Raw genomic sequence first — 24,207 nt, 5'->3', positions numbered from 1 at the left:
TAATGTAACCAAAGTGCAAAGAAAAACTAGAAAATGCAGTTTTCTGGCTTGTTGGAAGAAAAGTTTGAAGGAAGTAGTATTTTAAATGCCTATTTTTTATTTGGCGTAGAAGCCACTCTGTCACTTCTTTTTAATAAGAATTTTACATGACTTATTTGTGCCATCTGATGTCTGTTTTACAGATTTCTCTGTTTAGAACAAAAAGACTCTCTCTAAAGCTCCTCTTGTCCTGCTAAATAAGAAATTGCATTGCAAATCTTCCTGGCTCGATTCAAAAAGGAAGATTAATAAACCCTGATGTTGCTGGTTTATGTTGCTGACAACGTGAATGTACGTCATTCTTCCAGTAGAGGGCGTGCTGTACCAGCTCATTTTACTGGGAAGAGGACGGCACCATTTCCTACTTATCTAAAGGTATGGGAATCTTTTCTCTCCCATCTAACAAACTGCCTGTGTTGCAGTGAATCGCTGTTTGCTGCCATCTAGACACCACACCTTCATTTTTTTTTTACAAACTGACCCAACTGGGTTTGCTAATTTACCTTGAAATATAGATTTGTGTGCCACTCATGCACATGTCTACACTCATTCCCCTTTCCATCAGCTTCCCATCTCCAGTGGTCCACAGCATCCCCCCCCCCAACACTCTCTCTTGCAGTCTGGGCAGCCTGCCAGCCCAGCCCGCCCCTTTTTCTCTTTCTCTACCCTCTAAGCTCTGAATCTCTCTCTGTGTGTTTTCTGCACAAACCAAGCCAAGCCTCACAATGCTGATTTTACCAAACCAAGTGGCTGATAAATTAGCTGTGATGTAGCTGTTTCTAGACCTCCCTTTCTGCAATTTAGTCTTCACACGGCTCTGATGGCAGAGTGGGACAGGTGGACTGAGCTGGAGGAGGAACCCAACGTCTCCTGTTTGGGACAATTCGAGTAGCAGTAGACAAAAAAAAGAAAAAGGGTGGAACAGAGTCAGTTCAGAGCTTACGTCTCACTGTGTCCACCCACCTCTACCACCCCCTCGTTACTCTCTCCTATGCACACTCCCTTGCATACATTCCCCTTCCCCATTTGTATCCTCCTCTCTCCGATGCTGGTGTGGTGAGCAGCAGAACACTTGGCTGAGCTGCATGGAGGCGCAGGGAGGGGCAGGGAGCCCAGGTAAGAGACATTTTCCTCTCCTTTTTTTAATGCCACAGCTGTAAACAGGGCTGGAGCAGAATCCTGTCCTCTTCTGTGAGAGGATGACTTTCGTTCAAACATTTGTACTGTGTGACTTTCTCTGTTTTTGGTCTCTGATCTTAAGCAACTGTTGAAGAGTTCACCTACGATTTATATGTTTAACTATGGCACCAAAGCATCACTTTACTTGTCATTGTTACCTTACAAAGGATGTGGTTGAGGAGGGTAGATTTCTCCATTCACACTGTTTAATCTGCTGTTCTTTTTAAATCAGCTCACTGGAGGTAAACTATGCAAAGGCTGGACTGCTGAAACACAAATTGTGGAACAATAGTGTGGCCATTGTGTAGAAACCACCCAGAAAAGCCTGTGCTGTGTTGGCACTGAGGAGGGCTTTATCATGGCTGTCACACAAAATCATAAGTAAAAGTTATTACTTTATAGCTGTATTTATGTATAGCCTTGGTGTGTTATAGCTAGTAAATGAGCCCTCAGTGACACGCCCATCAAGATATGATGAATGAAAGGAGGATATTCGGTCAATTGAGTTTCTTTCTTGGAAAGAAAATAAAACATGACACCAAAACCATCTTTTTTACCAGCTGAGCATTCTTGTTCTGTAAAACATCCCTCATCAAGATTACATGAGAGTGTTGCAATTCATTCTACATATTTTTCTGTGTGAATAGAAGAAAACAATCACGGAACCAGCTTGCAATTTACATTTGTAAATCAAACACCTATAAAGGTCTAGTAATCCAAAAGGGGCTTCAGTTGAAAGTGAGTTGCAGCAGGAACCTTTGTCACCTGGCAGCACAATTGGTGCACCAGGTAGGTGTGGTTTGCACAAAATTTATAATTGTGCATTAGCCATTCAGATCCAACTGGAGAGGGCAGTCAATGGTACAAAGTAATCATTGCCCTATATAGGTAGGCCGATGAGCCACTATCTAATTTGTAGACCCGGTCCCGGATGGGGCTTTTCAATATTAAGTAAGCTCAATAAAATTCAGTTCTACAATATTTATAAAATGGCTGTACTTAAGAAAACAAGCATATAAAAGATAAATATCAACAAAAGGTAAAAATTGAAATTTCAATATAGAAATATCACAAATGAATTGAATATATTATAAAAGATACAACTAATGACACAAGTGCACATTTATTGCCAAGTTTAAAACAGATTTTTACAGTTCTGTCATTTCAGTTACACAGAGGTGGAGGTGCAAGTCCATTCAAAAATTTAAATACACACTTTAAATACTAATACATTCTCGCTTACATTTTACGTTTTAGAAGCAGCATCACTAGTGTTCCCTGTCCAAGTAACACACAGTTTCTGACTGATAAGCCAACTCTAAAAGTTGATTTTCCAGCATTTCACAACAAAAATATGAAAGTTAACAGAACCTTCACCCGTTGCATGACCTACAACTTAGTATTGTAAAGATTGAAGTAATGAAAACTCAAAATAATGTCAAATCTTACAACTATCCTGGTTTTCTGGTTTTATGTCAATTCTTCAGTTTTTGGAAAGAAAATGTATTGTGATCTCTTTAGATATGATTTGAACTATGACAATGGCATCTCAGACAGATTATATTTTAAGATTTTTGAGATTAAGATATTGTGATTAACTGTGTCAAATGCCTTCTTTATAGTATACAATAGTAAATTCCTGTGTCAAGTGGCTGTTAGTTTTTAAAGGAAGGCTACCAGCAGTGTTTGCATGCCAGAGTAAAACATTGCCCTAAAATGCTGGATAAAGTCATTTGCCATCCACTTATAGACTTCTCCTTGCTGCTAAATCTTCAGTTCTACCCAGATTATCTGATGGTGAATTGTTAAGGAATGTTCCCGGCATTTGCAAACCATAGTGATCTGCTGCAGCTAGCTGACTGACAGGAAACATGGCGTCAACAAGAGAGCAGTCAATTTAAAACAACAGAAATGATTCTGAAACTCCTTCAAGAAGATAAATCTTGTGAGCGTGGCAGAAGTTGGTGACTGAAAATATAAAAAGGCACAACAATAAAATGAAAGACAATTTGAAAGAAACCTTTGTAACATCTTGAACATGAATAAATACGTAAATAAATCAATACATATATAAATAAATAAAAGTAAACAGAATACAAAAGAAAATAGGTTACAGCATTTACCATGATCTAGTGAAAGTGGTCTGGAGGGGTATGTTTATTTGTCTCTCTTGTCATACAGTGGTTGAGAGCAATTGATTTGTTAATCCAAGACCAAATGCAATTTAACCCCAGATAATAGTCACACTCTAGATCATTATCCTCCCCCTTCTCACATCAGTTCGTCTTCCTTCATATGTCCTGGGTTAGTTTCTGCAGAGACAGCCGCAACAGACCAACAGAGTCAGGGCATAAATAGAAAGACATACATATATAAGACAGCCTGCTTTACTTTTATGTGTAAGGCTCCAATACAATTCCCCCGAGGTTTTTCAGCAGCTGGTGGCTCGGTCAGGCCAGCTGGGTAAACTTCTCCTCCGTTACATGTAGATGATACTAGGACTCTCTCACAGGCTTCATTTATACAGTCCGTCGCCATTTTTATATTCTGACTAAAGGCCAGAATCATCTATCACCAAAAGCATAGATGCGAAAAAGAAAAAAAAATAACATAGAGGGAATTTTAACACATGCATTCTCAGCATAAAACGACAGATACTAATAATCATAAACACATTGCATTTAAAAAATATATTTTTCATCGCAAGTGCAGCTTTAATGGATGGATGGATGGATGGACAGAATGATAGCTGTGGAAACTGGAACCTATCCTGCCATCTAAATATTGAATAAACATTTCATTATAACTACAGAGGTTAAGCTGAAGTCTTTCAGGCTGTGGCTCCTCAGTGGGGAAACAAATCAATACCCAGCAATTGCCATTGGTTCTCATAGGGATGCTCCTCTTCACCCAGGCTGTTATGCATTCAGTCAGCTTTGTTCCAGAAATTCAACAATCTTTAAACATATACTGAAAGTAGAAATGGTGGCGGCCATCTGTTGAGGCCCATCTGCTGCACTCCCACACTACACTGCAGCAGTTCTTCAGGTTTGATCATTTCTCCTGAAAGACTAAAGCAATCATTTAATTTTTAATATCATTGTGCTGTTTTTAATTGTTGTTCAACCCGCCGTCCACCCTCTTATATTTCAGTAGAATGTGTAGCATCCAGACTTTGTTTTCAGCTGTGTCAAACTGTTGATGTCTTAACCTTGATCAAGCTTAACCACTGTGAAGTGTTAACTCCTAAATGTGAAAATGCGCTATTTTAAGTTCCTTCTATTTAGAGACTTTGGTATTAGGTCATGTGGATGAGGTTAGAAATGCTTTTATTTTTGTACTTAAAACACAAACATACCAGTAGAGCTTAAAGAATGTAGCTGCATGGTGATGAATGTCACGTTTGAAGACGAAACAAAGGCCTAAAATAAAGCGCCTAAAATTGACATTATGCTCCATATGCCTAGAAGAATATTTTCATCATGCCGCTGCGATGTCACAGCGTTTTTTTCTGAACATATCACCTCCTTTTGCTATGTTGATGATGGCGGTGCAGACAGTTTGATCCAAAAATCCAGTCAGCGTTGTGTGCTGAGATCAGATTAATGCAAGGGCAACAGAATATGTCTCGCATGGTTTTCACTTGCATTGATCCCACAAGGTTTATTGACTGAGGCACTGTGATCATAGAAGACAACCTCTCCCATTAGAATAAGAGCTTTTTCTTTATTTACACCAATTTAGTCCACCCTATTCAACCCTTAAAAGAACAGAGAAAGCTTTGAGGACTCATTTTGATGGAAGAAAAATGATCACATGCATTTTTCTGTGTATTGTTATGTAGTATTGTACTAAGGCACATTCATCACTGTTGTTAAATGCTTCCATAAATCACAGCGCTTGTATGAGCTGAGTCAGGGTTCTTGTTGAAACACTTCCCGGTTCCATTGATTCTACTGTCTTTCCATGAGCATATCCATCACATGCATTTTTGCCATAGTTTAGTGGCTATTAGGACAAGATCAGTGGTGAAATGATCATCCTCTTTTTTCTATAGTCTGCTATCATTGCCTTGGTCTTGGAGATGTTGAGTAGCAAGTTGTTCTCTGTGCACCAGGGTTTCAGCCGCTTCACCTCGTCCCTATTGGCAGACATATTCCCCCCACAAGCCCTGCCCTTATGGTGTCATCTGCAAACTTGACAATGGTTTTGTTTTGGTGCGTGTGGGTTCAGTCATAGGTGTTGAGGGTCTAAAGCAGGGGTCTCAACACACAACGCTTTGTAGAGCCGGGACTGAGTCTGAGGGCCGAAGATGTATGTGGATCCAATCTGACCCTCTGGCTGTGACCCAACAGGGCGCTGTGGATCCACAAGCCGGTGGAGTGTGATAGTCCAATGTCCCTCAGTTTGTCACCGCAGTCCCTCAGCACCTGTCTGGGGACACATCAGGTCCAGCAGTCTTCCTCAGTTTGACAGCCTGCAGTGTGCGCATCACTTCATGCTCCTCCACAGTGCGGGTGAAGATGCTGTGGGCTACAGGGTGTAGTGCAGCTGCAGATGGTGGCACCACCTCAGAGTGGGTAAATAAGAGTTTCAGCTCCTCTGTCAGAAAAGCATTGTCATCAGCAGCACTGAGGTTGGTCTTGTAGTTGGTGAGCTGTTGGATAACCTGCCACACCTGCCTGCTGTTCCTGTTGTCCAGGTGGTCCTCGATCCTCCTCCTGTAGTCTGACTTGGCCTTTCTGATGCCTCTCTTCAGGTTTGCTCGCGTTGTGCTTTATTGACCCTTATTGCCTGACCTGAAGGTGTTGTTTCTCTCCTTCTGCAGCAGCTGGACCTCCCTGGTCATCCAGGGCATCTTTTTGGGGTAGATCAGGAGACGTTTTTCCACAATAATAGTGTCTATGCAGGTCTTGATGTAACATAGAACACTGTCTGTGAACACCTCCAAGTCTCACAGTTATTCCTGTCAAAGCAGCCTTGCAGCTGTTGTGAAGCCTCACCTAGTCAAGTTTCAACAGTTTTTGAGATGGTTAGAGCAGTTTTTCCTGAGGGGGGCATAGCAATGGTCAAACTGGCCCATGTGTGGTAGTGGTGGCTAATAACCCAGTTTGATGTTGCTGTAGACCTTTTCCAGTGTATTAGCTCCTCTGGTGCTAGTGGAGATGGGGAGCACGGCCTTAAAGCTCACATGATTGAAATCCCCCTGTATAATATGCACAGCGTCAGGATGCTACTCTGCTAGTTGCTTATACTGCTTTGTGGAAGTCCAAGAGCCGAGCATTCACATCCATTGGGATGTAAACAGCAGTTACCTCTCTTGGAGATAGATGGGCCTGTATTTAACTGTCACATATTCCAGGTCCGAGTAACAGTGACCGTCTACAGTCACTGTGTTGGTACACAAGCTTTTAGGAATGTACACACAGATCCCCCTTCCTGTGCTGTTACCGGAGTCCTGTGTACTGTCCTGGCGCTGCGCACTGTAGCCTGCTAGCCCAATAGCAGAATCTGGGATGGATGAGTCTAACCAGGTCTCTGTGACCAAAAGAATGCAACTTCATTACACACTTCTGTTCTTTCTTTCCTTCCCGCCCTATGTTTCCTACCTTCCTTTGAGTCCTTCTGTCTGTCTTTGCAACTTTTCTACATACCTTCCTGCCTTTTCCCTTTGATACCTGTCATTCTGTCCCTTCCATCTCGGGATATCGGAGATGCCTGTGTCATTTCCTATCAGAAACAAACTTCTTTATACTTTATAAACTGGCCAAAATGGGTTAAAAACTCTGCCAGTCTGAGTAACAGTATTTAATTTTAACAGATCAAATGTTTAGGAACCCTGCTCTGAGTGTCCGCTTGCTGTAAATAATTCTAACACTTCAGTTTCTGATTTTTTAAATCAGAGACAAAACTTATAAAGAGTCTAATATCTTCATTAGTTTATGCTTTTTAAGATGATGACAATACTCCGATAAATAACTTTGCTTCTTTTCCTCTGCTCCCTCCCTTTTTGTTTCTTGGACAATGTCATAATAGAGCCCAACAAAGACATCCAGAAGCTGCTGAAGCCATCCAGCTCAGGTGATCTATCCAAGGAGCTGTTCCAGCACCCATCAGGGGAGGGAGAGGGCAGCCTGTCGGGCCACTCCGCCAGCCTGCTACACATCAGCGAGAAGAGACGTAAGTGCCAGAAAAATGGATAAAGAGAAGGAGATATGATGCCTAAAAACATTTAAAAATATTTGTTTACTAGAAGGAAATCTTATGTACTTATTAATAGTGAAACACATCTCAAGGAAGAGGGATTTTTTAATGTTGATAAACTGCGTTGATTTAGATTAAATCTAGCAGTATGCACTAATGCTAAATGTTTAACCCATCCTAATGATCCTGTCTCCATTCTCAGACTGAAACAACACAGTTTCATCTGAAAGGACTCTTTGTGCCACACAGAGGCTTGTGTATACGTGCCACCAAACCTCCAAAACGGCCACTGAAGCACAGCAACTGAAAATACAAGGCCACTTTTATCTGCTTCACTAACCAAACACTCCGGATCTCACATTCACGTCTCTGGTATTTAAAGTGACACGTTAACTAGCTTTAGTACCTGGCATGTCAGATAATACGGTGAGACAAGAGAGGGAAGTCAGTGAGAGAAAGATGGGCCAGAATCAGAAAAAAAGAAACACAATGTTAGTTTAAATGCAAAAAAAAGAAATTACCAAATCTTAAATAAAAGATTATTTTGCCTAGATCTAATTAAAACTTTAAACGAGCAAAACCATTGACTCACAACAACATGCTGCACGCTTAAAGTATTTGAGATGCCTGGGGAGTTGGACTTATTTTCTGATTAATTTAGCAAATACTATAGTACCCTACAGGAGAATGATGACATTTCTCAGTGTTTCCAGTGTACTAAAAGAGAAACAATGACATTTTTGCTATGTGCAATGTTTATTTTTGGGCTCAATCTGACAAAGAAAATGACGGTAATATCATTGAAGAAACTAAATGTAGTTTTTTTGTTTGAAGGAAATAAATATCACACTGTAGCACTACTGCATTGTGTTTTTATGGTGCATAAAGATATCCAGCTTTAAGTATAAAACATGACAGCATTGTGTGCCTTTGCCTTTATATTACACATCTGAAACTATAACAAAAGACTCAGAATAAGATTCTTACAGTTTGATAATTTTGTGAAAAATAGAAACATTTTATCAGTTTAAAACTAAATATAAAAAATGCATAACTGTCACGTTGTGGTTTTGGGGTGGACTGAAGCACAGGCAAGAGCTTGGCAGCAGCACCTTCATCATGATCTTAAGCTTTATTAATAAGTCATGAACAAGCAAAACAGCAGAACTCAACGCAGGTGCAAGGCATGAGTACAATCGAAACTTCTGCGTTGTACTGCAGGAACGTAGCAAACACTGAGCAAAATCAGGTAATGTGATCGGAGGAACCAGCAAAGAACAAAGAAACAAAACCAACTAATATACTGAGGGAGAACAAAAGCAGGTAATCAAAGGAACTAAGAACAGGTGAGACAAGGAGGCTGAAAGGCAGAGGGAGCAGGTGAACCTAATAGAACTAAATGAGGAAAAGGACTAAAGACAAGATAGTGAGCCAACCCTAAAAGAAACTATAAACCAATACTGAAAGAACAAACTGTGAATGAGGCAGAGGAAGCGAGGACAAGAATAAAAGTAAACAATAACAAAAGCTAACCTATAAAGAGGGACTGGAGAATTAAGATAAAGAGAACCAGACTGGGTGGACTAGGAAACAAAGACCGAATACAGTATAACTGAAGAGTAACAGAAAAAGAAACTAATAAGCAGAAGAGTGCAAGGGGGAAGGAACAAATACCTAACCACAAATAAAAAACACAGAGAAACTAGATGGAGAACTAATTAAAGAACCCAAGGAAAATAGAGAACAATCATAATAATAATGGCAACAATGACAACAAAGAGAAAACCGTCATAAGAAAAACAACAGTAACTAAAGGAGCTATGAAAGAGGGGGGAAGAAACAACCAAACACTCAAAATAACACAAAGCCACCACGGAGTCCAAAAGACGACAGATCCTGACAATAACATGATCTGATTGCTTTTATTTAAAATCAAAACATGAACGTTATTCCTACTGCTGTTAAAATAACATTGATTATTGCAGTTTTAATATTGTCATCTAGTGGATTTATCATTGTTCTGTAAGTTTTAAAACCTAAACTTTAATAACCATATAAAATCAACAACCACTAAATTAAGTAGTTGTTTCCAAGGATTTATGGTAGAGTTTTCATTTCAGTACACCTGCAACATACAAATCAGCAGCATATTAATCCATACTTTAAATACATGACAGGAATTGATATTTCACAGATTGCACTTCATTCCTTTGCATTTAGACCCAACAAACTGGTTTTAGGTAGCCTATGCCAATAGACTTGGTAAGATAAGAACCATATAACAGAAAAAAATAACAGAAACCCTAAACCAAAGTGCATTGTAAAATATTTTTATAACATGTTATAATAGCGGAAAGGGAGGAATTAAGTAAGAAAAATAGATTTTTTAAAAAGAAATAACATATTCAATTTAAGCCTGACAGTGTTTTTTTTTCAATGAAACTTGCTTGAGTCTTCTTCAGTGGTTGAAAATCCACCCAGACCTATTCCAAAGGTGAGGCACATTGTATTAGAGAGAGGGTGTTTTAATTTTGATAGATATCCTTCAAATTAACTGGACTTAGTATGCTGCGAATATGATCGAATTAGCAATAAAGCAGCAGATTAAACTATGCATATAAAATAACATGTAATTGTATGTTAACGCGGTGCTCAGCAGAGAGAGGTGAGAACACTTACTTGCTGTAATTCATTGAGATTTGTTTTAGGCACGAAATCTTTTCAGGATTTTTGGCTTTATCTAAGGCGTGTCTCAGTAGGATTTAGTAGTCCTCCCCAATCATGTCTCAGAGGTCCTCTGATCATCTTTCAAGATGAGGCAGTTGTTTCAGTGTGTCTGCCTGGGAGTGAAATCGCTCTGATTAATAATTTAAGAAGAGAGGGGGCATGGAGGATGCAAAAAAAGATGGGGGAGAAGTAGTTGAACAGGAAGCATTGCTAATTGGGAATTATAATGCTAAAATTGGGAAGATTGTGCCTCATAATTTCTTATATTCATGTATTTTGTCTCTTTCCTGTTATTGTTTTATGTTTAGCTTCTCCCTGAAAGCACAACTCTTCCTACTTTCTCCATTATCCTTTCTTTCCTGCTTTTCTTTTTATCTCCTCCCCCACAGTTCTGTTCATGTTTCATTGTCTCTAGTTTCCACTTACCTCCCAAACATGATGCTCACAAAGGTAACTGCTAGCAAGCCCCTCTCACTGAATTAAATTAGAAATGTCTTCCTTAAAAGATCCTGGAAGTCATTGGAAATGATCAAATCCGTCTATTATACGTCTATATTTTCTCATTATTACAGCTTTCTTGTTTTAATCCCATGTGTCTCCTGCCACACCCTGTGTTGAATGTCCTTAATATATTTGACACATGGCCCATTCACCACTTACTATTTCATCATGATAGACACTCCTCTATAAATCAATATTGGGTCTGTTTGATGGAGGATGGAGGAAGTTAGGTACAGCAGGCAAGGAAAGCAGCAGGAGATTTGGCTCTGCCTCTTCTGCATGAAACAGCCTAGAAAGCAGCATGCAGACAGGATAATAGCAGTTTTCAGCCTGTCGTTCTCCTTTTGTTCTCCTCTCAAAGTCTGACCCGAGAGCTTTGCTTTAGACTTTACAGGGTGACCGATTTATGAGGAAACCACACGTTCATCTGCTTCTGTGACATCTCTGGATTGTACCTAAACAACATATTTATCCTTGTTAAAATGCCAGGTTCTTTTGACGTAATATCATGAGACCATGAAAAATAATTAAATTAAATAAAAGTTCCAGTCACATTTTCTGGACATTTCCACAATTGCATTTGTAAGCTAATTCCATAGTTTGAAGAGATGTTACAAAACGAGGACAGGAATCTCATTGTATGAACCTATTAGTCAGGAGAGATTTACAAACAGTTTATATAAATCTCACAGTAAAAACAATCATCAGTAACTGGAGAAAATTTGGAACAGTAGTGACATTAGAATTGCTGGACATTGGAGTCTGCATGAAGGTGGTAGATCTTGAGAACAAGTCCAAATATCAATCAGGATTGTCCAAAAACCTTAAGATGTCTGATTAAAAGCTGAAGACAAAGAGGGGTTTTATTTTTCCAGTGTCACTGTGAGTTGTAGCATACATCCCAATAAACAAAAAAAATGGTTTCACTGGAAGAAAAGGGCCATCTACACCATTTTGTATTGGCGTAGATAGCCACGGATGAAAATCTGTGGGGTCACAGATTCTCTGAAGAGAACCGTGGACAAGAGATGTCCTCCAATCTATCGGTATACAACAAAATATAGCAGATTTTTGACAGTTTATATATTTTACTTCCATAAATTTTTTTTATTTTTATTGAATTGTACAAGCAATATGTAAGCTTATTTAAAAACTGCCTTTTTATAACATTGTGAACACTTCCTAAAGGACCTCACTTTTATGAACCGGAGAAAAGAAAATGGTATTAAAGTCCTACTGTACTGCACATATGAATTCCTTTATTTTCTGATTAAATTTCACCCTTGCCTCAGTGCATTAACAATTCAGCTCCCCTGGATGCCTGGTCGGCGTGCTGAGTCATGCACATTAATGCACGCTACATGTAAATATGACCCTGCTGTGTGCAGCAGCACAGCGTTTGACCCGCTGAAGAACAAGCTTTTTTAATGAAATGAACAGGTGCAACATACCCAGGAGAAAAATGATATAGTGGCATGCTAAAGAAGTGGCTATTTTCATCTCCTCCAGTCCCTTGTTTCAAGTCTTCAGTCACATACACAGGCGTCAGGCTGAAACAAAGACACTCAGTGAACAGCAGTGAACACAGACAGATTTAATAAATCTACTGGGAATTGTTTTAGAAGGAGATACTTAACTAGGAATGTAAAAAACAAGTTCAAGTAAAATTAATTTCCTATTAATCTGTAAGAGAGATGATTTTCATCCCTTCCTTCTGACTAAACGCATGTTCATTTTGCCCCTGTCATCCCCAGAACCTCTGAGCAGTGTGTCGTCTCTGGAGGTCCACTTTGACCTGTTGGATCTGACTGAGCTGACTGACATGTCTGACCAGGAGCTGGCTGAGGTCTTTGCCGACTCTGATGAGGAGAACCACAATGAGTCTCCAGCAGGTAAGCCCTGCCAAGACAAACTGTGCTACAGTAAACACGATGGATTAGGAAGTTAATGAAAGAGATTTACAATTATTGGCTAAATAGCAGTTTTGTTTCCGGGGTCTAATCATGTAGAGTTCAATTGTTCTCCCCCATCCAATATGGAGAAGAGATCTGTTGGGCAAGTACCTCGATCTGGTAATAAATAGTTTTGTTACACAGCTTCATCACAATATTCAACGGTGACAGATTTGTATGTACAACCTTACAGTGGGGATGTGCCATCCATTTGCAGCTGTTTCAGAGTTACAAACTTTCAAATGATTATTGCAGCAGGAGCCATGAAACCCTGCTGAGCTATAATGAGCTCCAAGGTGATGTGACCCTGAGTGTCACAGATAGATGGTACATATTTGAGGTGATTTGTTTTTTTCCAGAATTAGTTTTTAGCAAAAATATGAAACTAATAACAGTGCTTTGAAATGTATTAATTCCTTGTAACTTTACCACAATTTTCAGAAATTTCTGTGTCTTTTAATTGGGTTTTATGAGTTAGACCAGCAAAACGTAGTTTGTAATTATGAAGTGCCAGGGATGTCATACATTTGTGTCTATCATTATTCACTCTGATACCCCCAAATAAAATCCAATATACCGTCTGCCTTTCAGAAGACAACTAATTAGTAAACAGAGTTCACAGCTGTTCTATGAAGCTCTCGGAGGATTGTTAGAGAACATTAGAGAACAATCAGCATCATAAAGACCAAGGAACACAGCAGAGGAGTTAGATGATCAGTTATGAGGGAGCTTATATAGTAATGCAAAGGCAGTTGTGAATTAAGTTTGCAGTGGCAAGCAGAATAATATGGTATATAACTTACAGTGTACAAAAATACTACACTTCTCCACATGTTGCTGGACATGTTTGAGCTGTTTATGTTGGGTTATCAACATCATGAATACAGATGTGGTGGTAACGAAGACCTGTATCACAGTATTCACATAGACACATTTATTTATTTATTTTATGTTTATTTTGGAAAGAGAACAATCATGTCTACAGTACATTATTCAGCCTTGTTTAGGCAGGCATGGCTCTGGGGAAAAAGCAGCGTTTGAGTCTGTTTTTGTGGGTGCTGAAGGCTTTGTAGCGTCTGTCTGATGGCAGCTGCTCGAAGAGGTAGAACCATGGGTGGGTGGAGTCCTTGCAAATGCTCACTATTTTCCTAAGGCACTTTGTGATTTAAGTTATTTCCAGTGCCGAGACTTGAGTCCTGGTAATATTTTGTGCACCTGGAGACAAAAACATTGGAGTGCTTTCCTTTCTGATGCAATGCACACTGAGACAAGCTTGTAGTATCCTCTGAAAAAAAATTCTGTTGTTAAACCTTCTTCTAAAATTGATACCTTCAGGAATTGAGGCTGAATACTGTCTCCACCAGTTAGTTGGTCCCTGAGGAATTTAAAAAATGGTTAGTTTGGGAGGACAAGTCCACCAGGTTCACAGTTTTGGTTGAAGACAGACATAAGACTGAGCACAGATCTCTGTGACATGCAGTGGTCATGGTGATGAGAAAAGATGTTCATTCTCACCACCTGGTTGCCCTCTCTCAGGAAGTCTTGGATATAGCTATGGAGCAGCTTCCTGAGGCCGAGTTAGTGGAGCTTTGTTGTGAGTTTTTAAGAGAATTAGCGGTTAATTTGGAACAGTGAAAAAAATGTTGCCTATTGTTTTCCTCTGTATAAAAAATATATACTTTTTGTTGTGATATAAATACAGTTTCTATACCGAAAGGAAGGAAAAAAGGCAAAAACAAACATAAAATACATCTGCACAGAGAAGTTAAGGCTGAATTATTTTGGAGCAGTGTTTGTTCATTTTATGTAATAAGTCTCATGTCTCTCTCACAGTCACCTCAGGACTAAAAATAGCATTTTTGTAATTTTCCTTGAACAGTGTAATCACTTTCATCATCAAGAAATTCATTCTCCTTCCTTGTTCTGCTTTCTGTTTATTGCTAAAGCTTCATAAGAGACACAGTTTAGGTTGTAATTTTAGTCTCATTGTGCAATATGTTGCAGCACAATCACATATTCGCACACAGCACTTTGTAAGTTTGCGAAAAGGTGTAGAGTGCTGACAGATGTTTCAAGATTTTAATGTTAAAGTCACTCTATTAAATGAGTTAAAAGCCAGACTGGAGAAATGGCAACAGGAACAAGCTGTGAACAAATATTTACCCAGTTTTACGGTATTTACACCTTAATTAGTTGAGTTTCCTTTTAAAAGCTTAGATCACTCACCAAAAATCAACTAACAAGTTTGTAAACTAGCTACATGAAGTTCTTTATCTTTTGCTTTGCTGTCTACTCAGCAAAACTTAGGTGAACAGTAGGGTGTTACTATATATAAAGTCATTACGCTGCATGAAACATGTAGTGACTTTACAGCGTTTAAGACAACACAAACAATCACAAAAATATCACATGAAAATCTGTCAGATTTTAACACATCTTTTTTTTCAGTTCCATTAGGGTGTTTTTCAAATGCAAAAGCAGATGTTAATTTTCCACTAATGTACAAAGGCACAGTGACTCACCTTTATTAAAATTAAAACAGTCCAAATCGCTAGCTTAAAACAACCCTAAAATGATTGCATACACCACTGAAACCACATATTTACTGTATAAAAAGACACTACCCTTTTCTTCTCACTGTCTCACTTTATCTCAGGTGAATGTTTCCTGTTTTTACTCAGTTATGATTAGCAAAAAAAATCTATTTGCCAAATGCAAGAAAGTTGAGAGAGATAATTTTTCATAGATTTGTTTCTAAACTTTCTTCAAATTCAGAAGTGTACATAGTATCTGGTCAAATTGCCTTTGGTTTGGGTCGCAGGGGTCTCCATCTCACAATGGTTTGCTGGAATTTTGGCCCGTTCCAACTGAGTCACGTTTGTAAGCCACCTCGCTCGTACGCACCTTTTCAGCGCTGCCCACAAATGTTCTATAGGACTGAGATCAGGGCTTTGTTATGGCCACTCCAAAACATATACTTTGTGGTCCTAAAGCCAATTTGTTACTAAACGGGTGATATGCTTTGGGTGATTGTTCATTTGGAAGATCTACTGTATTTGAACCCAAGCTTTAATTTTTTGGCTGATATCTTAAAATGTTGCTTCATTGTTTCCACATAATGTTCTTTCTTTGTTTGTATGTACGAACTTGGCAATAAAGCTGATTCTGATTCTGATTCTGATTTCCTCATGATGCAATCTATTTTGTGAAGTGCACCCAGTCCCTCCTGCAGCAAAACACCCATACGACATGATGCTGCCCAAGCACTTCAGTTTTAGTTTTAAAAGACCACAGGGCATGTCTCCAAATCTTAGGCTATCTGACTAGCTTCAGCCTGCATCTTTATCTCTTAGCAAGGTCTTTGGCTTGTGTTCTGGGAATGCTGCACATATTTTGCTCCAAAGCACAGAACCTATCTTATTTCTGAATAATATAATGGCTGGACATTTCCACACTGTTTCTACTTTGTATAATTGTTTACACAGATGAATTTGGCCCCTTTTAGGTATTTTGAAATTGTACCCAATGATGAACCAGACATGTGAAAGCCCACAATGCTCTCCCTCATATCTTGGCTGATTCCTTTGGATTTTTCCAAGATGTCACAATGTGTTTGAGGTGCTGCCTTAAAATACACCCACAGGTTTGCCTCCAATTCACTTCAATTATCATAATAATAATAATAATAATAATAATGCATTTTAATATGTTATGCGCTCTACATTTAAGCAAATATCAAACTTCAGTGCTGTGGAATAAGAAGCTTACAAAGATTTGACATCATCCATCTAAGTTTGTCCTATCTCTGTAAAGGCATTGCTATCTTACTGTATGTAACTGAGAAATTGAGAAAAATTGCTTTGTGTCTTTTGTAACAGTGTATGTAAACATGTGGTTTCAGCAGTATTTCTACTGCTGAAACCACATGTTACAGTGTTTGTTTATCACAGCCAACACAGCTTTTTTTTTTTCACATCAACATACATGTATGTTGCTGGGATCTCTGCTAGGCTCATGATGGTGTCCTGTTTTCAGAAGATGTGCAGCGTTTTACAGTGCAGACAACAAACACATAAAGACGGATGGCTTTTGGTAATTTTTCAAAGACAACTTTATATGCGATTTATCAATTGCACTAAAAATGAATTTGCACTGGAGGTATATGCTGTCAGCATGACACGTGTCATCTGGTGCAACACGTTGACCTGATGTTTTGTTTTAGAAATAATAATGTGAAACTCAACAAGATTAGCCTTCCACCAGGTAAATGTACATAAAACATTATGGTAAAAGAGCTATGGAGATTTAAAGGCAAGATGCAATGTCAATTATGTAAAACATGTTAAAATGCAGGAGATAATGAAATACCAGTAAAGCTTAATGAAGTCTTGAGATGGGGACACAGTGTAAAGCTCTGTTTGCTAATCTTCTCACTACTTAAAATTATTTTTACCCCAAGTCCGTGCTGATAATATGCAATGTCATACATACATCAAACTAAGTGAGAACAAAGACTTGATGTGTAAAAAAAAAAGTATCGTACCTTGGAACCAAAGTTTTATGATTTGTGTGATTTTTCACTCTAAGTTGTGGATCAGGTAGCTTTAGGCTTTGGTGTGAGAGGAAATTGCTCAATGGTAAAAACAGTGAGGACATAACAGGGTTGAGACAATGGTTAAAGGGAGCAGATGAGCTACGGACGGGTGACTGGGTTCAAGCTAAATGCAGGCTCTTGAATAATAGATTTTCCCCTTCTGGAAACAAAGCCTGTTTCTTCTCAAGCCATTTAAACCCAACCAAAATGCAAGGAATTCATTTTTACACATTGTCTTCTTAGTTTTAAACACCATGCTGTCGGATTTTATTTTTCCCTTCCACTCTTATGTCACTGTATCTTCCTTTTGGCAAGCAACAGCTTAAATCCCCATTTAGATTTTGTATAAATGCTAGTACGGACGTGATGCAAAGCATGTTCGGGCCAGAAAGCTCGGGACGAAAAGTAATTTAAAGGCTTTTTATTCTAGGGACTCCGAACAAAAGAATGACGATGATGTCCTGTTGGCTTGCTCTTTGTTTTATTCTCAAATCAGCTTCATGAACCATGAAATTTAGAAGCACACAGACAACCCACCACAGGCAGAGCTTTGTCACTTCAGCAGCAGCACGAATGTAACTGATGACATAGCAGGCTGCATGCAACTGTGTTTATCTTCAGTTGATTTTTTTTAACATTCAAATAAGAGCTTCTTTAGAGTGGATAATTGCTTTTGTGCAAGTACAAGTATTAGATTTACAGTAATGAAATGACTCATGCAGCAGAGAAAATCAATGCAATAATCCTCACGGTGGGAAGAATCTTACAATCTATCATTTTCAGACCATTTGATGAGATTGTTTTGGCTGTATTGTGAAAACATGTTCAGCAGGAGGTTCCCAGCTTTGGCCCTATGTGTTTACACTGAACAATATCTCAGTACTCCATTCGATTTATTTATATGACACTAAATTAAAAAAAGCCTCAAATCAAGGCACTTCATGATTAGGTGCAATATACAGTTATGCAGTTATACAGAATCCAATTTGGTCCAAATTGATCCAATTCACTCAAGTACATTCCAATAAGTCATATTCAGATCCAGTTACAGTTCAATTCCACCCTAATTAAATTTGTGTTAATTCTGTCAATTCTGTTTATAGAGGCGCTCTGTAATGAAAGTTGTCTATCTAAGGAAACTTAGCCAGTTGCATCAGATCTGACTTTGAAGCATTCTCTCATAAGTATGAGGTGACAGTGGAGAAAAACAGTCCCCTTTTAGCAGGAATAAACCTCCAGCATATCCTGGCTCAGAATGAATCTATCTGCTGTGACAGAGGACAGCAAACACAGAAGCCCTAATCCAGGAGTTATTGAAGAGAAAAACAGAGTACACAGAGGTAAAGGCAGCTAAACAGATGAGCACTGAGCTGGTAGTACTATCTGTGAGATGAAAACTCTAGGAACCACCAGTAACTCTGCAGTCTGGAAGCAAAGTGCTCTGTTGGGAACATATGAAACAATCAGATCTCTGATTTATCAGCTCTACTTTTAATTTTATCTGAACTCTTGGTGCAGCATTTTTGGGTCAGCTAATACAACACTGATACAACGCTTGCAATGATGCAATTGCTTAAAATGTAAACAGAAATGTTACGTTTTATCTCCTAAAATGTACGGTAAACAGCTGCTTTCTCTCTTCAGCCATTCAGCTATGTTCCTCCTTTGGGAGCAAGAGTCTGTCTATAAAAGCACCGTTGAATGTAAAAAGGTCAGATTCCGGCTCAAACTGGTTGCCGTTAGCACAGATCTAGGCCTTTAATAACTTTACAGATCATTACCGGTAAATGCTTGCCCTAGTTCACAAGCTCTGGTTCAGATGTGCAAGAATGCAAATGTAGAAATATGTGCACACACGTGCACATATTAATGGGAAAGCTTAGAGTGATGTAGGGTTTATTATCATGACTTCAACTGAACAACACAACATCTTGAGCAACAATCATAGGAATACCAAATTGTATGTACTTTTATAAACTAAGCCTTATAAATTTGAGAAAAACTGCAAAAGCCTTGTGATTCAGTAACACTATATGAATTAGAGACTCACTGACTGAAGTAGAGAAATATATATTTATACCTCTGTGTCCGAGCTTAGACACTGGGTATTGGGACATCAAGAGAACAAGGGAAAAAAAGGAAAACATATTTTCCATTGTGGTGCATGAAAATATTTTCCATTGTGTATTTTCGTGTTCTCTGCAATCTCATTGTCGGGAGAGATTCAAATAGAGCATGCAAAACATACTTCAGCTTGCACAGTAGCAGACATTTATTTAGTGACACAAATGCATCAGAGGGGTTTCTTTCATGGCACATGTAACTGCAGAGTTCTTCCTGCTTCAGAGGAGGTTGACATCTCATTAAAATCCAGCAGAGGAGCAATCAATCATCTGAGATCAATATTTGTCTTATGCCAATGCCTCTCTTTCTTTTGTCACCTCTCAGTCTTTAACGTATGGCAGGATACGATGTGTCTCTGGGGAGGCATAAAGGCAGCGCAATCGAAGAGACAAGACCAAGCATTAGGCTGTTGTGTGCACTGAACAAGAGCTCTCTTTCTCGCATTTAAAGCTGATTTATTGTCATTGACGAAGGTTCAACATTACCACCAAGTGGTTTGAAATGGCAATGACACCAAAACCTTATTAACCTTATAATTAAGTTCCATATCTGATCAGGGCTGCACGGTGGCACAGTTGAAAGCCTTGCAGCAACAAGGTGCTGAGTTTGAGTCCCAGCCTAGGGTCTTTCTGTATGAAAGTTTGCGCTTTCTCACCTTGCATGCATGGGTTCTCTCCGGGTACTCCAGCTTCCTGCCACAGTCCAAACGCATGACTGTCAGGTTAATTCTCTTAATTGCCTTTGTGTGTGTGTGGTTCTCTGTTTTGTGTTGCCCTGTGATGATCTGGAGACCTGTCCAGGGTGTCACTTGTGTTGGACCATGTTTTGCTGAATATTGGACCATTTGCACGTTGCTGGATGCCACCAGGCCTTCCGGCGCCATCGGCCATTTTGTACCCCAGGATAGTCCGCTACTACAAATCCCAGCGGGCACTGCGGCTGATAGGACGAGGGCGTCGCAGCTCTGACGTCACAGTGGACTATGTAAGGGCACCGGAGACGCCCACCATGGCTTTTCACACTGGAAACCGAGACGTGGTTAGCACGCAACTGGAGCATCACTCTGGAGAAGAAATTCCACGTGGACTTACAAAAATTCATGACAGACGTTTCTGGGATAAGAAGACTAGAAACTTCACTTTACCGACCGAGGGCGTGGATTTAACACGTAAGGAAAAAAAACCATGCAATTTTTTCTCCTTGTTTTTTTTGTTCAAGTCGACTAGTGACGGTCCGTCATATTTTTCACCTTTCTGCCAAGGAGGCCGAAATGGACAAAGACAGACTGATCTCCTGAGTTACCCATGGGCGCTTGGAAAAGTTTATAATCCTTTGTCCACTGAGTTTATAACTTTGGGGGAAGGTTTATGACCCTGTGTGCGTGTTACACTGAGCTACATTCTGGCGGGCCGCTCCCAAAGCTTCATTCAACACCATATTCCTCTTATATTTTTGCCAGAACTGCCATTACTGCTGGTTTGATTTCATACACACACAATGCTGTTTTATTTTGTTTAGTTAGATATTTTACCCTTTTGTTCAGGGCTGTTGATTTAATAAATATTCACGTAGATAAAGAGAAGGCGTTTGTGTTTATTTGTGCAAGAGTGATTTGTCTGTCAAAATAAGTTCTCCACGTTTCGGCTGAAACGGTTGATTAAACAGTGACATCTAGTAATAGTTATCAACTATTACTGAGAATTTAATAATTGTAATTATCAAGGGCTTTGAGCCACAATTACAGCACCAGTGGACATCTCTGATTTCGATTCATAAATGAGGATTTTTGGTTAAGAAATACATTTTCTCAAATTATTATTTTGAATTATAATTCTTGATAAATATTAATTAATCAATAATCATAATCCCAACACTTGCCTCTCACCCAATGACCGCTGGAGATAAGCACCAGCGACCCAGCAGAGGAAATGTATTACGCTTGTGGAGATGATGTGTTTAGGGTGATGTTTTTGGTCATTTTGCTTCCACACTGCATTTTGCATATAGGTCAGACAGTTCTGTCTACCCAGTACACCATCTTCCACATGTTTGGTGGCAAACTGCAAACAGGCCTTGTTACGGCTTTTGATATAACATGCGATTTATTTTTGTTATTATTACATGAAGGCCAGATTTGTAGAGTGCACAACCGCTAGTTCTCCCAAGTGAGATGCTCTCTAATGTTCTCTAACAAATCTCTGAGGCCTTTACAGAACAGCTGGAGTTATACGGAGATTAAATTGTATGCAGGTGGACTCTGTTTTTCTAATTATTAACTTTTGAAGGTAAATGGTTTGACTGGATTTTATTTAGGAGTATGAGAGCAAAGGGTGCTGCATACAAATAATAAATACCATAACCTAATTTGTGTTAGCCAGTCACATAAAATCCTAAAAAAGCAGATAAAATGTCCTTGTGGTAACGTGACAAAATGCAGATATTTAAAAAAAACATTTACAAGTCATGGCACTCATTTGGTGAAGGTATTTTTTATGGAAGAAGAGGTTTCAGTGCTGAGCTTGAGATAACTGCAAGTGTACTTTTAGTGGGTGCAACATTATAAACATTAACACTATTTTATCCTCCAGTTCAGGTTGTATAAATTGTATCTGAAAACGCTCCATCTGTTTGATCAGTTCTAACTCCAGCGTTGTGTTTCTGGTCCTTAGGTTCCCACCAGCCTGTGCTGCACAGGAGCGGCTACATGCGCTCTCCCTCATGGACGCGCTGTAGTAAAGTGGAGCTCCCGCGTGAGAGAAAGCATCACAGTGACTCAGACACCGCGGAGCCCTTAATGAAGCTAGAGAGACCGAAGCATCCTTAAAGCTCAAGTCAAAACAACTGGCCTGCAAAGAGAGAGAGAACCCAGAGCCTGTTGGACAGACACAGTGGGAAAACCAAGCCACCAAGACGCCTCCATCTGCCACTGTGCACTCATGCGATGTCCCACAGTGCTGGCATGTTTAGGCTCAACTCTGGAAACTCTACTCTCTAAAGATAATGATGACGTGCAATATTCTCACTGTTCCTGCTCTCTTCTCATAACAACACAAGCAAACCTGTGCAGTCATCGTGTTTTTAAAGCAGAGGGTTCTTATTGCACTCTGGGCTGCCAGATGATTTAAATGTTGTTTTAAGATAGACAGGGTACGAGGTCAACAGAGTATCAGCACCTTTGTCTTTACAGCTCCTTAGGGTGGGCCAGCAAAATGAGATTGGCAGTAAAAGTTAACGCCAAGGTGATGGCAGACCTTGACATATTAGATGAAACATAAATTAAAACATCAAACTGACGCTTATTAAGAATAAGTGTCTTTCTTAATAATGCTTTAGGGGTTTCTGCTGCCTCTTACGTAGACAAAGGTAGCATTAACAGAGGATGTGAGGGGTTAATCTCTCCATCTTTAAGATAACTGTGTGTTGGAATGCAAAATGCCTGAAGAAAAAAGTTGCACTTCTTTCTCTAAATTGTATATCCAGCGCCCCCTGCAGGATTGTATGTGGTGTAGACACATCACATCAAGACACCGAGCAGCAGTGACATGCAATAATTTGTTTTACACTCAAATGTTTTTTTCTTCACTAACAATTTCCTCGCAACGCTTACAAGAAATGTGTGGCTGCCACCGTTTCTGCTGCAGGGATGCAGATGACCAGAATTTAAAATTAAAGCAAATTTAATGCAAAAGTCAGCATGATTTGTGTGAATGCCAAAAAAACAAAAAGTAACAAAGTGCCAAAACTTGTTTTAACAATAAAATCAACTCAAGATATTTCATTACTGTCAGGGAATATTCAACAGTATGCTTAGTTTGTCACATGCTCAGGCTGCCTATACAAGGAGTGGCAATAATTCAGAATGCTGTGGCACAGTGGATCAAATGTGATGCTATCGGATGGTTGAGGATTCAATAAAAGGATGGCTCCTTGTATGCTTTCTTTTGTTATTTTCCTGTCATATCTTCTCTAGCAAACACCTTTCTTACATGATTTCAGTGCTGGCGAACTGAACATTGATGAAATCAGTAAAGATGCACGGAGAAGCAATTTAGATTCAATCTGATGTCTCCACCAGATTTGCATAAAGGATCAATTTAAACATTTCAAGTTAAAAAAATATTAACATTAACGTAGTTAAACGTTTTGGGGTATGAAAAATCAACTCTACAGTAATTACAGAATGGATATGAGTATCATGTTTTCAGCTGTTCTTCAGGGTAGAATGATTGTAAAATCCACAGCAACACTTAAATCAATTTCTAAGGAAAAATGTATCTTAAAGAAATTATTAAGACTATTGAGACGTAAAAGGTGAGCTGACCTCAATAGTTGCAAAGAACAATAATGTATATATGTTACTCCTGCTCTTTCTGTACATCATCAGATATAAAAATATTTAAAAGCAAGGTAAGTGTATTTTGTATAGCATATTTCAGCAACAAGACGTTACATATAATGACAAAAACATTTTTAAAAAGTACAATGCAGTGGACTGATAAAGGAATGTAAAGAAAAGAAAAGTTGGACTACAGAGTGAAATTAATGACCACTACTTTCTTGTAAAATCATAAGGCTAAACAAACCCCCTGCAGGATCTTTAACCCATTCATTGATGCACTCTCTGCATTTGGGGCTATATTTATTCACCATAAAATCAAACGTTTCTCCCTGGGGAGGAGGTAATTCTTTAGAAACCTTCTGGCCCATTACGCGCTAGAGTAATGGGGTATATTCCTCTAAAACGTGTCCACTTGTCCAAGAGTGAGAGTCTTAGTGCTCTGTACCTTTCTCCTAACTTCTAGGAGAGCCCAGCTCAACCACAGTCTGTCGGGGAGGGGTCTTTTACAATGAACTGCTTCTCGCTGTGGACAGCAAGGTCCTTTAGCT

At 39.1% G+C, this 24,207-nt stretch overlaps 1 protein-coding gene across 1 annotated transcript; it reads left to right on the top strand.

The window, feature by feature from the left end:
- Window positions 1–736: 736 nt before the first annotated feature.
- On the top strand, window positions 737–23,250 carry dbndd1 (dysbindin domain containing 1). Its single transcript, XM_047362305.1, has 4 exons — window positions 737–1,155; window positions 7,255–7,398; window positions 12,405–12,542; window positions 21,990–23,250. The coding sequence occupies exons 1-4, from the start codon at window positions 1,125–1,127 to the stop codon at window positions 22,142–22,144; spliced, it is 468 nt and encodes a 155-aa protein (XP_047218261.1). The 5' UTR covers window positions 737–1,124; the 3' UTR covers window positions 22,145–23,250.
- Window positions 23,251–24,207: the final 957 nt, after the last annotated feature.

This window comes from Girardinichthys multiradiatus, chromosome 4, assembly GCF_021462225.1.
Source record: "Girardinichthys multiradiatus isolate DD_20200921_A chromosome 4, DD_fGirMul_XY1, whole genome shotgun sequence".
In the NCBI taxonomy this organism is placed as follows: Eukaryota; Metazoa; Chordata; class Actinopteri; order Cyprinodontiformes; family Goodeidae; genus Girardinichthys; species Girardinichthys multiradiatus.
This window is presented reverse-complemented; position numbering and strand designations above follow the sequence as displayed.